Genomic DNA, 15,440 nt, shown 5'->3' with positions numbered 1-15,440 from the left:
AACTTGTAATATACTTGAAAAGTTCTTAAAAATTCAGAGAGATAATCAGAGTTGAAAGTAGTCCATGTTGAACTCCATAGAAATCAGACACCTGAGTTGACCACAGGAAACGTTTTTTGACATTTTGTCATAAAATGCTTACTGATAATTTTATGTCATAAAATGTTTTATAAAATTTGCCAAATATCAGTTCTACAAAAATCATGGATTTTGGACGCATTCTGTAAGTTAGGCATTTGAGGTTCCTTGGTTGAAAAAAAAAATTGCTCCATGATGCATTGTTTCACCCAGTTAAAGTTAGAGTTTTCACAGTATGCAGATTCTGCCACAATCAAAATGAGCAAGACTTTTGATTTCAAATTTTAAAATTTAAAATAAAACAACTGTGATATTTGCTTCATTTTTTAAAATAATGAACTCAGAATTGGTGTTTGCTCACATTTAAATGTTAATGTTAATTGCACACCACAATTTTGTGTTCATCCTACCACCATAGCTGAAATTTAAACCTTTCAATTGTAGCTAAAAAAAAAAAATGAGGTCAAAGGAAAATGAAGATTTGGTAAAGTTCCTCCTTCCCTGTTCCACCAATGGAAATGATACATTGGATCAAAAGCTTTTCTCTTCAGAAGAATGCCACCTGTTTACAGAAAGTCAATAAAACAAATGTGCACATAGCTTACCCAAAAATAAAAAATCTGAAAAAAATTAAAGGAATATTGAACACTCTAAAATCAAAAAATCCCCCCCCCCAGCAGACAGCATAGCTGCCCTTAAATATTGATAGATCTTTTGATTAACAAGAAGTGCATGTGTTATGCCTGATAAACTATCAGACTTATCTACTGAGTGTGAGCAAACAGGAAGTGGGCAAACAACATGCTAGAGTCTATCTATGCTACTATGGGGAGAAACTACATGTAAAGTAGCTGTTTTGAAATTTACACATTTATCAGTGCAGATTAGTTTTGATGAAAATTCTGAAACAGGCACAAAAGCAGTGTGGTGTTGATTCACTGGGAACTGTTAAGATCTGGTTAGTGGGTTATATGTGAATTATTCAAATTGACTTTACCCGTAGATCATAGACTAAGAAATGTTGATTTCATACGTATTTATATATTGCCAAGTGAAAACATAATATCCTAAATAATTAAAATATATCATGTGTAAAAGATTTGGTGATAATACTCGGTTGCAGCTGCTTGAGTTCTGAACACTCAAAAGCTTTGATGAACATAAAAGGCATACCGCAGTAGTAGGGGCACACATAAAACAGAAAATGCATTCTGTTCTAAATCTGAAACAAGCACATTCCATATCAGAAGTTCTGTCCAATTGTTTTCATTCAGTAGTCAGAAATAAAACCAGTGGTTGCTGCTGTTCTAGACTTTAGCCAAAATAAAAACTAGAGTTCCTGAAGGGATTTCACAGGAAGAGTAAGGAGTAAGGAAAGGTTGATGGAATTGGGTATGTCTAGTTTAATGAAGAGAAGGGTGAGGGGGGACATGATAGCAGTGTTCCAGTATCTCAGGGGCTGCCACAAAGAAGAGGGAGTCAAGCTATTTTCCAAAGCGCCTGAAGGCAGGACAAGAAGCAACGAATGGAAACTAACCAAGGAGAGAAGCAACCTAGAACTAAGGAGAAACTTCCTGACAGTTAGAACAATTAACCAGTGGAACAACCTGCCTCCAAAAGCGGTGAATGCGCCAACACTGGAAGTTTTTAAGAAGAGACTGGACAGCCATTTATCCGAAATGGTGTAGAGTTTCCTGCCTGAGCAGGGGGTTGGACTTGATGACCTTCAAGGTCCCTTCCAACTTTATTATTATTATTATTATTATTATTATTATTATTATTATTATTATTATTATTATTATTATTATTATTATTATTATTATTATTATTATTATTATAATAGCTGGTCTTTGCTCTTCCTCTTTCCTTCTACGACTGCCACTATTACTGCTGCCATGGCCTATGTCCCTATTCCTTGAGGGTCTCAATCACTCCGAGCATGTCAATCTTCCCAGTACTTCCGTTGTCTTCCTGCCTTCCTTCAGTCGTCTTGCTGTCCCCCTTCCCCAATCCACATTAATGTCACTAATGCTTGCTGTCACCAAGGAAACCTTCAACCCTGTCTTTGTGCCAGGCTTGTAGAAGTTTGCCTGGAACAACCATTTGCAACCAGAAGAAAACCACATTTCATTCTCCATCTGGACCAAATTTTCATTATTTCAGTTTGGAGGCAAGCCACTCCAACCCGGGTATTTCGCGCAGACAACTGGTTGTATGTGAATCATTTTGCGCATCCCTGCTCAATCGGTCGAGCGCATGAATATCTTTACGAAAGGAATAAAAATCCTTCCTAGCTACTGAGGTACTTTTCACCTCCCCTGGAAAAAGTTACGGCATTATTGTTTCAGCTCCCTTAATCTATAGCAAGTGGGCTATAGATTAAAGTGTTCTTTAGGCTCCCTGAACTAAAGAAAACATCTAAACCAGGATTAGTCAACCTTGGCTCTTTTATGACTCGTGGACTTCAACTCCCAGAATTCCTGAGCCAGCTAAGCTGGCTCAGGAATTCTGGGAATTGAAGTCCACGAGTCATAAAAGAGCCAAGGTTGACTACCCCTGATCTAAACACTTGCGTAGTACTTGGAGAATATTGTCTTTTCCGAGGATGATCAGAGTCCTCAACCCCACAGTTGCCGATAGTCAGCAGCATCGAAATCTTAGCAGACATCCAAGCTATCTGATACAAGGCTAGAGATCACACAAACGGTTGAATTAGCTGTCCCAAACTCCTCCCTTCTGCAAGAGAGAAAAACTATTTTGTCTTTTGAAAACAAGAGGAAGAGACGGGGAACTGAGAAAAGAAACTGGGTTTGTTCCATTTTCGTTAGCAGTCTCAGAATTGACTTGGCTTACTATTGTAGCCATCAGACGACCATGAAGACGTGGCTCTTCCACGCTGGGCTAAGAAGGGGGTGGGATGTTAAGTCAGGAGGCTAACAGTTTTGGTTGCCCTGGCACCTGGCGGCAAAGGTGGTTTTCTTTCATTCTTGTTTTTAACATCTAATACATTTTGCCTCCAATCTTTATGTTCTCAGTACTAGCACTTTTGTTTTATACAACTTACAACTCTTTAGAGCAGCGGTTCTCAACCTATGGGTCGTGACCCCATTTGGGGTCGATCGACCATTTCACGGGGGTCGCCAAGCAAGGCTGTCCGCCATTTTTTTTTCCCTTTTCCGGCGGGTGCCTTACCTCCCTTGGGCTGGGCCAGCTGGTGGTCGGCCTGCTCCGTCTCTGCTGTTTGCCAGCTACCCCTCGGCCGGCGCAGGGGGCGGAACCACGCATGCGCGGCGCTCCCGGGCAGGGAAAGTCCTCGACTTACGACCGTTTAGTCCTTGACTTACGACTGGTTTAGTCCTCGACTTACGACCGGTTGGGGGTCGCAGCATTAAAAAGGTTGAGAACCACTGCTTTAGAGCAGCGCTGCCTGCACAATATAGGAGCAGATGGGGACTATCTCATGGCCTGCCAGAGCCTTGGGAATCTCCTTTATATTTCTCTATGGAACATCCTTTTACATGGCTATACTTTAAACAAATCTGTATTGCCGTCTGCTTTTGTTTGTGACTACAAAGACAGAGATTTATATATATATATTTTGTGAGATCAGTCTTTTGCAAAAGAGAAGATACACATGGGAAAAATAGGTCTCACCTCTGTTACTTTGGCAGATTATAAGGGGAGACATGAAAAGAAATGAAATAACTTGCACAGTGTCATCTCTTGCCCAGTAGCACTGAGGCAGGTGGCTAGGGAAATCTGCTTCCCGTTCTCTTTCCTTTATAGAAATTCCAGCCCATCTATATTAGAGTTAATCAAGGTTTTATATTTCCCCAGGATGTTTGCATTATGGGCTAAGAATCTTATTACTCTTAACTTTAGCATAGTCGGATATCTGTGCAATATAAGCATTTGAGCAATAAGATCAATTTCTAGAAAATTGGAGTATATATATATATCACTTCTTATGTTTAGAAAAGGCTTTAAATATGTGAGAAACATCTTAACTTGAAATGTAACTACACAAAATAAAACTTTATACTCCCACTTTTCTTTCCAGCATTGGGAGGCTTTATAAATCAATAATTCATCAATTAAAAATGAGATTCCTGAGGATCTGGTGAGGCTTTTTCCAATCAATTTCTCTCTCTTCCTCCCTCCTTTAAATATCTTTCCCTTGGATAGAATTATGCAAAACGAGAACAAATGAACAATTATTTGTACATTTTAGGGAACAGTGAAAAAAGGCCCCAATCTATAGGTGAAGAGAATATTAAAATCTCAATGTGGAGGGGAAAAAAAATCAAGAAAGAAATTAAGAGAGGTTTTCCATTGCTGTGAACGGATTTAACTTGCACACAAAAGATGCCAAGAGAATTTGCCATCAAGTATGTTTATTTATGGATTCCTCTAAAAGGGGACGGAAGGACAACATATACAAAAATGACACAGTTAAATTAAATTAGTGATTTGTTAACAAAAATCTTAAAGCTAAATCTCGATCAGTGCCACACAGCCAAGTGCCTAGGTTACAGTGATAGCTAGGACTGTACAAAACGTTCCCTAGTATAGGAAACTGCTGGAAAACAACACTGCAGCTGGAAACTGGCCATGCAGTGGAAGGAGAAAAATGTAAGGCAGGAAGGCTCGCGTGTCAGAAGGGTGCAAACAGTACAGAGCATCAGTTGACCACTCACTGGATATTTAATATTGAAGTGTGGGAGAGCAACTACACTGGACAGTTGTCAGTCTGAAACAGGTTCCATGCTGCCTGTCCCAGCAGGTATTTGCAAAAAAAAATATGTGTTGGATTACTACAGAGAAACTGTCGTAAGCGACACTCTCTCTTTAGACAGACATCATGTTAATATTGCACACTGCCATGGAAATAAAAGAAGTTAGGTGACAGTTGGAAGCTTTGCTCTTAGCCTTTCCATTCTGGCTGGAAGGAGACCCACCATTTCTTTACTCAGTTCTAGCTCAGTTTCAATAGCTTGGACGGCACCTGTGTGCTTCTCGCAGTAATCTACTAGAAATGAGTAATATTCCAAGGAGGTCTGCATGTTCTCCAACTGCTTTTTGCCATCTGCAGTGATCAGCTTGCCATAAAGGCGGGCAATGTGAAATTTGGCCACCATTGCAGGGCGAAGGACGTCCTCCTCAAGGATCTCTGGGAAAATCTTATCGGGGTTCCTCAGTGAATCCAAGAAGAGTTCATAGAATTTTATTGCCAGCTGAGCAAGTGAGTTTATTTTCTTTACTGTGTGGGAATCGAGCTCTTCGAGTTTATTGCCAAGGGCTACTTTTAAATCCATCATCTCATAATAGGTGTCTGCCAATTCAAACTGAAGTTGCCTGCTGAGCAGCAGGTAGTACTGAGGATTTAAGCCCGAGTACAGAGGCTCCAGCATATCGACCCTACGCTTGTGCATCTTGCAACGCCTCTCAAAATCTTCCTCAAAGAAAGCCAGCACTTTAAATAAAGCGCTGTGGTCTTGGACAATTTCAATGTGATCGGTGACATACCCATCTACCTGAAAGAACTCTTTGGCTTCGTTGACATAGTTCTGACCTACTAAGAAGACTTCTCTGGCTTCTTTGAAGTCTAACGCAAACACACAGCTCACTTTCTCTTCCATGGCCAAAATAGAATCACACAAATCACTAGTTCCAAAAAGAACAGCCTTCTTTCTTCCTTTCTCCTTCTCATCCTCCTCTTTTTCCTGCTGGGCTTTCAGTTCCACTTGCCTGTCTGGATCCAGCTCACCAATGTTGTCCTAAAATCAGCAGAAATGATTTTTAAATAATGGTGTGAATGTCACAGAACTGACGAGTTAATTCCTTAGTTCTTAGTAATAATGATAAAGACCGCTCCAACTGTTCATAATTTCAATCAGACTAATTCCCAACATTTTTTTCTTCTTCTCCTCCTACAAGGAGTTTCCTATCTTTCCATTTGCAATTTGAAAGAATCGACAGCTAAGCTTTGCAACAATTCTCTACGTATTGCAAACTAGTTTCTCCGACGTCACTTGAATTACCATATATTACAACTGAAATGGACGAATTAAAACTTGCAATAGATTACATCTAAAGGAAAATCTCATACGGCAGTGCCCTTCACATTTGCAGTTTATGGGAATATTTGTGAAATGCTGACATGTTCACGTCTGCCAAGATACCTGGAAATACATTTTGGTAGCCTGACAAGTATCCATCCTGCCTCAAAAGAAATTAACAGACAATTATGAACGAATCCTGCCTAATGCCCGCTGGTTCCACCTGAAGCCACAATGTATTTATTGCGTTGTATGTACTAGATCAGGGTTCTTCAAACTTGGCCCTTTTATGACTGGTGGACTTCAACTCCCAGAATTCCTCAGCCAGGCACGCTGGCTGAGGAATTCTGGGAGTTGAAGTCCACAAGTCATAAAAGGGCCAAGTTTGAAGAACCCTGTACTAGATATTCAAATATGAGCCTTTCCCAATCTTTCCAATTTTTCAACAGAAACAATCCAAAAATTCTCTTTTATCTGACTTGGGGAAAAAATTACAGAGGGAGCAGTTGTTGGCTATGCCTGCTATTAGCAGGTGCCAGGAAAGCAATCCAAGCAGTGTGAGTTAGTATGGTAATGGCTGCATCACCATTCTGTACAAACATAGCCAATCCTTTAATAAGCAAGCAGTACTTTTGTTAAGAGTGATTTGCTTTAGGTGCACATAGCACAGTTATACAATCTCGCAGCCCTTTAGGCTTCTTTTTAAATTTCTAGATGCATATTTAGACACAGAATTAGCCAAGCATAATATCCCACGAAGAAACTGTGTCTAATTATTTGGGTGAAAGCAACAATAATTTAAAATATCTCTTTAAACTCAAAAGTAATAGAATGGGCAAAATCTACCATCACACATTCGTATATTTTTCTTTTAACTGTACTCGATGCTGCCTTTTTTGTACTTGACACACAATTAAGAGTTTGATACTGGGAAAAAAAAAAGCCCATGTGTAATTTTAAAGGCCACATTTAGTTTCCAGCACCTGACAATTAGCTCCTATCTTTGTAGATGTAACAGATATCTCGGAGATGAGCAATTTGTGGCATACAAATATCCAAAACTGGCCCATAGCCCCCCCTTATTGTCCTCCTGAGAAATTAGGCTTGGAACAAGCTTCTCAAGGAAACTAATAGGATTCCCCCCCCCTTAAAAAAAAATCCCTAACATTTACTTCTGCTCCACTGATATCTCTTCCCAAAGCAAACAAGTTTTTTTGTAATGTCTGCTGCTGCTGCTACTGCGAGAAGAGTTTTGAATGAGATGTTTGTACTATTCTTAATAGCAGCAGTATATTAATATGCATGTAAGGTATGGGAATAAGCTTCATATATGAGAAAAACTGAATTCTACATTCACATTTTTACCCTTTTGTGCTGACCCACCCACTGGTACAGAACTACTACCGAAAATTAAGTCTTAAAGTAATGTAGGGCTAGGATGAAATAGGCTCCCTCTCTCTTAAGGCTTCAGTTTCAGTAAGAGATGTGTAATTATTTAGGGTTAGTTACAACAGTAAACAGCAACAATACAAATCACAGTTATTTGCATATGTTCCCTTTCATACCTCAAGCAGCTTTCGGGCCCCCTGTAACAGGTTCAAACAGTATTTAATCCAACATCTCGCAATCTCAGCTTTTTTCTGTCGAAGATCTTGCTGGTCTTGTTCTGATTCATCTGATTTTTAAAAACATAGCATATGTTAAGCTAGCTCCCAGCTAGACCTGGAAGAGATTTCTCAAGAAAAGAACAAGTTATCATTTCAAGTTTCCAACTTTCACTCTTAATAGCTATACAATATTTATAAAGAAAGGCTAACGTGTAGCCAAAATCTGATTCTGAAGCTATTCCATATATTAAGATTGATCAATTTCATTGCACTTCCTTGGCTCTGCTAATTTCCATTTGGGAAAGCCAGGATACAAACGCAACTTAGAAGTGAAACATAGTTTTCCTAATAGTATTAAAATAATTTAGATCGATTTCTATCTCAACACTCCTCCAAGTAAAAAAATAAAAGGAGCAGAGTGTATTGCAAACAAATTATACTAACAAAGGAACTTATCAAATGTTTCCTTCCTTCTTTCTGCCTAAAGGCAATGCAGCAAAGCCATTTCCCCCTTAACATTAGCCTGATAGTAGCCTAAATCTATGCCAAAACCTTCACAATGATATAAACATAACATTGAAAATAAAGTCTTATTTGGGGTACTTATAACCAACTTTCTTAATGTACCTGAATTTGTAAGATAATGTCTTAGGGATAGCCAAAAGCATATACAGTATAAGTTTCCCTTCACCTCAGATACTATCCTGTTACTTAATCTCTGGGCCATGGAAGATTTCAGAGGAAATGGCCGCTACCAGAGCAGGTCTGGCTCATGTGAAATTTCCTCTCAAGTTGCTACTTACTGCTCTCTCTGACTGTTTTTACTCTTATTGGCTGATGCAAGAGAAACAGTAGGGGCAAACACATTTATAAGCTATCCATAGAAAATTTAGTTTAGTACAAGAAAAGAAATATTTCTACTTTTTTTCTGAACTGAAACCTCATTTTAATCTTACAAAAATCAAATGGATAGTGAAACTGACTGGATTACAGACCAGAATGAAGGGGAACAATGACTGAAGCAGAGGTCTTCAAACTTGGCCCTTTTATGACTTGTGGATTTCAACTCCCAGAATTCCTCAGCCAGCGTGCCTGGCTGAGGAATTCTGGGAGTTGAAGTCCACAAGTCATAAAAGGGCCAAGTTTGAAGACCCCTGGACTAAAGTCATGAAAAGAAAGCATTTAGCATTGACCCCAAGCCAAAATCAGAATCACCCCAGTTGAAATGAGGTTACTTACTGTCTTCTGCAGATGGCACGTGTCCAGCTTGGCCAATGATGACACTGGCAGCTGCTAAACAATGCCTAGACTCCATGAAACATTGCTGTGGGGAAATAATATAACAGTGCTTGTTTCTGGGCCATAATACGCTCCTAGTTTTCATTTTAATTATAAAACACTTAAATATTAGTGTTCTGAAATTGGATGACCTACTCTGTGGCTTGACCTTATAGCACTGAGTGCTAAAAAAACCCCAAACAGCTAATGAAATTTTGCTTGCATAAATATTGCTCCAAAAGAGAGTATCATTCAAAATGAAAAAAGTACTTCTTATATGCTTGTCACCATCAACCTTTTGTTACTTAGAAGTTATTGAGTATAACTTTCACTTCCATAAAAGCCAGACTCTAAAAAGGCATAGCCTTACATTACAATCTTAAAATTGCCTAGAAATAAATCTCACTGTGTTCCAATGAGACTCGATCATAGACAAGGAAGCACTGTGCTTCAGCCTTACAGCACTTTTGCCAAATATCTTTATTATGGTCTTTGACTAGTCTTTGACCAGTCTTTACAAAAAAAAATACAGTAAAAGAAAGAATGGTTTAATACAACAATTAATTATTAAGGGAAAAAATAATGGGAGAATAAAACATGTCTAATTAAAAAAAGTTGCACAGCTGTTTTACTTGTTAAAAAAAATTGACCACCTGATTTGTAAGTGTAAGTTTAATGTCCCTTAAAAATAATACACACAATCTGCATGGCCCTCGATTGGTACAATCCAAACATGTCTTGGGGCATCATAAAAGCGGCACCATATGTGAACGTGGGCAACTTGCAGTCATTTTTGTCAAAGGAAGTGTATATAATAGAATACAGAATAAGAGAGTTGGAAAAGACTTATCGTTTCATCTCTGTCATTAAGTCCTCTGGTTCCCTTCTCTAACTTTTTGGGAGATAGAACATGCTTCCTGAATCCTAAAATTTAAGATAATTTCTGTAGCAATATTTTACTGATCCTTGCATAAGGGTATGTGGACATAAATACGTGCATCTATTCTTATATCACAGTCTTAAAATAAAGCCCACTACACTGACATATCCTTTAATTATTGGTCAATTTAACAGTAAGCAAGTGTGCCAAGGCTAAAGGAAACCCCTTCTCAACAAATAAAAATGAATAAAAACAGTATGAAACTTATTTTGGGATTTCATAGCTACTTGTTGGATATGTCTAATTATTATGCATTATTGAATCAGCTTTGTTCAAATGTAGGCAAACAAGTTATGGAACTGAAAATCAATGTCAGATCCATTTGCTTGACAAAATAATTTTAACAGCAATCCAGTTCAACCAGGCGTGTCCATACGGAATCTAATGCCTGCCAACAAGGACCATTCATCATTTCAATATTTTGATTTAGCAAATAAGATACGCAGAAGGAAACACTTGAAATAATTACCTTGGTGAGATAGTATTGAGACAAAATGGCTGCATTGAGGGCCCATTCTATTGGGTAGTAACCACTGTACTCAAGCTGCCGTTTGAGAGTGGTGTGGCAATACTGTGCAGCTTTCTCAGTCATTTCCAGGTGTTGGTAGACTTGGGCCAGATAATACAGGGTATGTGTATAGACTTTCTCAAACCTGGGGAAACAGTGTCTTAGTTTTAATGATCAGAAATAAACTCTTTCACCAATTTCCATTGTGTGTTCACCCACCATACAACCCACCATTGTGTGTTCACCCACCTTTTTGATCTTTCTTGATCTGAGAGTTTCTCTTCTGTCATGAAATGTTCGGTGGAATCAAGTGGAGGATTCCCATCCTGCAAAACATAGCAAGTGCTAAAGGTAATATGTCTGGCAAACTTGTGCTCGCTCTGCTGGCTGCATTTGTGTACTACAGCAAAACCAGTTTATAACTAGGAGACACTCTAAGGTGGGGGTCTTCAAACTTGGCAACTTTAAGATTTGTGGACTTCAACTCCCAGAATTCCTCAGCTAGGAATTCTGGGAGTTGAAGTCCACAAGTCTTAAAGTTGCCAAGTTTGAAGACCCCTGCTCTAAGGAATCATTCCAAATGTTATAACAAAATGAAATAGCAGAAATTAAAGACAATTCAATTGTTTCTTTCCAGGAGAAAAATATTATTTCAATTTATATGACTGCCCATCTCAAATTCATGACCCTGGGCAGCTAACAAAAGACACTAACTAAAACACAAAGCAATTAAAAAAAAAAGAGAGAGAGAAAACAACATTGGCTCTTCTACCCATCCAATCACTGAGCTTTATTGCATAGCATATGCTGCTAGCCACATAGGTTTAACATATATTCTGTCTTCCTTATTCAAACAAAGGAGAACTGACAGAACCTACATGAATTACAGGCTGAAAAAAAAATTGGGTTGCTGCATTCCAATGCTTTACAGGTAGTCCTCAACTTACAACCATAATTGAGCCCAACATTTCCATTGTTAAGCAAGTGAGTTTTGTCCCATTTTATGACCTTTCTAGCCAGAGTTGTTCTGAATCACTGCAGTTATTAAAAGTTAGTAACAAGGTTGTAAAGTGAACCTGTGGCTTCCCCATCGACTTTGCTTGTCAGGTCGCAAAAGGTGATCACATGACCCTGGGACACTGCAACCGTCATAAATATGAGTCAGGGATCAAACATCTGAATTTTGATCACATGGCCATGGGGATGCTGCATTGAACATAAGTGTGAAAAATAGTCATGAGTCACTTTTTTCAATGCTACTGTAACTTTGAACTATTGTAACTTGAGGACTACCTGGACCAGCGGTAGGCAACCTGGCTCTTTTATGACTCATGGACTTCAACTCCCAGAATTCCTGAGTCAGCATAGCTGACTCAGGAATTCTGGGAGTTCAAGTCCATAAATCATAAAAGAGCCGAGGTTGCCTATCCCTGACCTGGACTGATGAGCTGAATGTTGATTAAAGTACATGGCTTGATTAAAGTACATGGCCAGAATGAAAGGCAGGCTGAACATTTGTAAAACAAAAGAAAAACAGAAAGGTCCAAATGGAATGCTTTTTTAACCTTTACTAGGGAGCATCCAATCAGACAGGATCCTGTTGAACTTGCATAATCTATGCAGTGGAATGACATAAAGATAATAACAGATCTGGTATGGAAGTGACCACTAATAAGTAAACTCAAGTAAAAGATGAAGCCTGGCAGAGAACCCATTAAAACTGTAGTTGAAGAATTGGTGTGTTACTTCTAGCTGAAAGAAAATTCAGTTACATAAAGACTGAACCAACACAAACCAAGTGAAATATTTTCTACATTCATATGCATTCATTCATATGCATTCATTTCTGCTGTCTGAAAATGTCTCCTGGGGTAGCTCCATATATAAATAGAGCCAAAGATGATTATAACAATAGGTCCATTGTGCTAATGCAACAATATAACAAAATCAGCTGCTTGTAATGCATGGTGAGTGTGGCCCATTTGAAAGTGCTTTATAAAAAAAAACAATGAAATTTGATTGTTCTTTGTAGCATTATAGCCACACATCAATAATAGAATAGTTCAATACAATCAGTAAAACTAACAGAATGGTAAGATTGTTTTGGAAATGCTTTAATAGCTAAAATATGTAAAATGTTAATACAATTTAATGTTGCACTGATCCTAATATTCTAAGCATTTTTTGCACTGATGATTAAAGGCCAATAATTTTTGCAACTGCAACATTTGATACCTCAGCTAGGTTCAACTATCAATTTTCAAAAGAATGACACAAGAGGAAAATGTTTAAAAATCTTTGCACAAATTTTCACAGAAAACTCAATCACCCACAACTATTCAAGGACTACCACAAAATTATAAAGTAAATTCATTCACTTATTACCTCTTTCATGTACTGATTATATAAAGCCTCTGCAGATTCCAGATAAATCTGTGCTGTTTTAATATCATTTCTTTCTGACCAGAGGATACCCAAATTATTCTACAAAACATGAGGAACAAATGGGTTATTTTTTTTAAAATGACAAATGGAACAAAATAGTTAACCTACAATTGAAATTACATAGGAGTCATTTCAGAAACAAACACTTTATGAACTGCACTGAACAGAAATTCTAGAACCATTTCAAGTTCTGGAAACATTTCATGCTTTATTTAGGGGCAACTCCTAGGATAATGTCAATTTTACCTACTAGGAGCCGTAAAAACTTAAAAGTTATCTAAAATATTCATCAGATATTCTTTTCAATTCTATAATTTTAAGGAAAATACTGGGTAGCTGGAGGGATAATTTAAAGAGGACATTACTAACAAGGGCTCCTATTGCTCAATAATGTTATTTGGCAGGAAATACCAAAATAAAGGAATTTTTAATAGTGTAATGCATAAAATTCCTGACTGCCCAGAGTGATCCGGTGAATAACTGAACAGGCAGAACACAAAGCTCATTCAACTCTGCCTTCGACAGCACAGGATATTCCTAAAGCTGCAAATGGAAATGATGCTTGCTTCCAACAGAGCAGTTATGTACTAGTTCCCTCTATTGCCAGTCTACTGTGCTAGATAGAACAGCTGAACTTCCTTGATGACTAACACAAACACAGAATTGATGACAGCAAGCAGACACAGCATGGTACATTGTTATCATTCCCTCCCATCACCCCCAACTCTCATATTGCCAGAATAGATATTTCTTTTGCAGGCTTCCAGTATGCAATAGGAAAAAAAAAAAATTCTAAATCAGTGTTTCTCAACCTTGACAATTTTAAGGCATGTGGACTTCAACTCCCAGAATTCCACAGCCAGCAATGCTGGCTGTGGAATTCTGGGAGTTGAAGTCCACATGCCTTAAAATTGTCAAGGTTGAGAAACACTGTTCTAAATGGCAAAGTTCTTGTTTTGATTTGTGAAAGATGCAAAGGAGCCAACCCCCTTCACTGGGTCTCTTATTAGCAAATTCCAACCCCCTTCACTGGGTCTCTTATTAGCAAATTCCAAAACTCTTATCTATCCCACTGGGTAATTGATCAGGTAATACCACTCTCTGGTTCAAAGTTTACAACACATCACTAAACTGGGAAAACAAGGCGTCCGTCAACCCCGAAACACCATCCACATTGCAATATTCCGCCATAACCAGCTCATACAGACTAAAGTCTATTACCCAAGTCTCAAAACTTTGCATCACTGTCCAGCGCTGCCTTTTGTCACTTTTTCTTTTTTGTACAGCCTCCTCAACATGGCACACTCCTCCAAACAGGCCTTCCGACTCCACAAAAACTCACCAATTGGGAAATTCTGGGAAATTAGTCGATACATGTAAAAAGCGACCCAAGTTCCAGGGTCTCACCTGGCTGGCCAAGGAAAAAGCTTGCAGAATACAGCATCTCCATCCATCCCGTCTAACTGTATTATCACAGGGGTCTTCAACCTTGGCCCTTTTATGACTTGTGGACTTCAACTCCCAGAATTCCTCAGCCAGGCATGCCTGGCTGAGGAATTCTGGGAGTTGAAGTCCACAAGTCATAAAAGGGCCAAGGTTGAAGACCCCCTGGGCTATCAGACGCTCTGCTCCGACCACCGTTTCTCCCCTTCCCCAAATGAGCTCCCTCTTGCCCAAACGAGCAACGCCGAGCTTTGTACTATCCCCGCCCGCCTGCCTGCATCTTCCCCCCGGTGCTGCCGATGTCTTGGCGGCTTTCCCCCCCCGGTCGACGGTCCCATCGGGTCCACAGGATCGGGGGACCTTCCCGCACCTGGGCCTGGATGTAGAGGGAGACGCACTCGCGGGAGAGGCGGTGCCGCTCCAGCAGCTGCAGGCACTTGGCCAGGTGCTCCTCGCCGGCCGAGCACTCCTGGGTGTCGGTGTGGTTCACCCCCAGCTCGTACTCGACCACGGCCAGCCGCACCGCGCGTCGCTGCCGCTCGCCTTCGCCCTCCTCCTCCTCGCCAGGGCCGCGAGCGCCTTCGGCCTCTCCGGCCTCCCCGGCGCCGAGCAGCTGCTTGAGGCCTTCGAGCAGCTCCCGCGCGCTGTACTTGGAGCGGTAGGGCTCGGCGTCCGGGTCCTTCTTGGACTCCACGTAGGAGAGGTTGAGGGCGCTGCGGAAAGTTTCGCAGAGCGAGGCCCACTCGGGCGCCGCCTCCGCCATTTGCTCGCTCCGCGTTTCTCCTCCTCCGAGGTCGCCGCCGCCGCCGCTCGTAGCGGTAGCTTCTCCGGCCTTGGCGTCGCCGGACCCCCGCCCCGCGCTCTCTGAACGACTCCGCATGCGCGGAGAGGTTCACTCCGCGGCTGGGTTCCCTCGGTCAAAATGGAAGCTCCGCCGCGCTGCCGCGGTGGGGAGGGCGGACCGTTGCTCGTGGCAACGGTCGCTGGGCAACCTAGGACTCTCTGAAAGGGAACACCTTGGTTCAAAGGTCGCATCGAGAGCAGGGGTTCTCCGACCTTGGCAACTTTATGGACTTCAACGC

At 40.3% G+C, this 15,440-nt stretch overlaps 1 protein-coding gene across 1 annotated transcript; it reads right to left on the bottom strand.

The window, feature by feature from the left end:
• Positions 1-4,455: 4,455 nt before the first annotated feature.
• KIF1BP (KIF1 binding protein) lies at positions 4,456-15,121 on the bottom strand. Its single transcript, XM_015816675.1, has 7 exons — positions 14,729-15,121; positions 12,856-12,954; positions 10,720-10,796; positions 10,432-10,615; positions 8,984-9,068; positions 7,703-7,812; positions 4,456-5,855 (listed from the first exon to the last, which is right to left on the bottom strand). The coding sequence occupies exons 1-7, from the start codon at positions 15,119-15,121 to the stop codon at positions 4,977-4,979; spliced, it is 1,827 nt and encodes a 608-aa protein (XP_015672161.1). The 3' UTR covers positions 4,456-4,976.
• Between the last annotated feature and the right edge of the window lie 319 nt (positions 15,122-15,440).

The sequence above is a fragment of the Protobothrops mucrosquamatus genome, unplaced genomic scaffold (genome assembly GCF_001527695.2).
Source record: "Protobothrops mucrosquamatus isolate PMUCROS unplaced genomic scaffold, P.Mucros_1.0 scaffold479, whole genome shotgun sequence".
Taxonomy (NCBI): domain Eukaryota; kingdom Metazoa; phylum Chordata; class Lepidosauria; order Squamata; family Viperidae; genus Protobothrops; species Protobothrops mucrosquamatus.
Note: the sequence above shows the minus strand (reverse complement) of the source record. Positions and strands in the feature narration are given on the sequence as shown.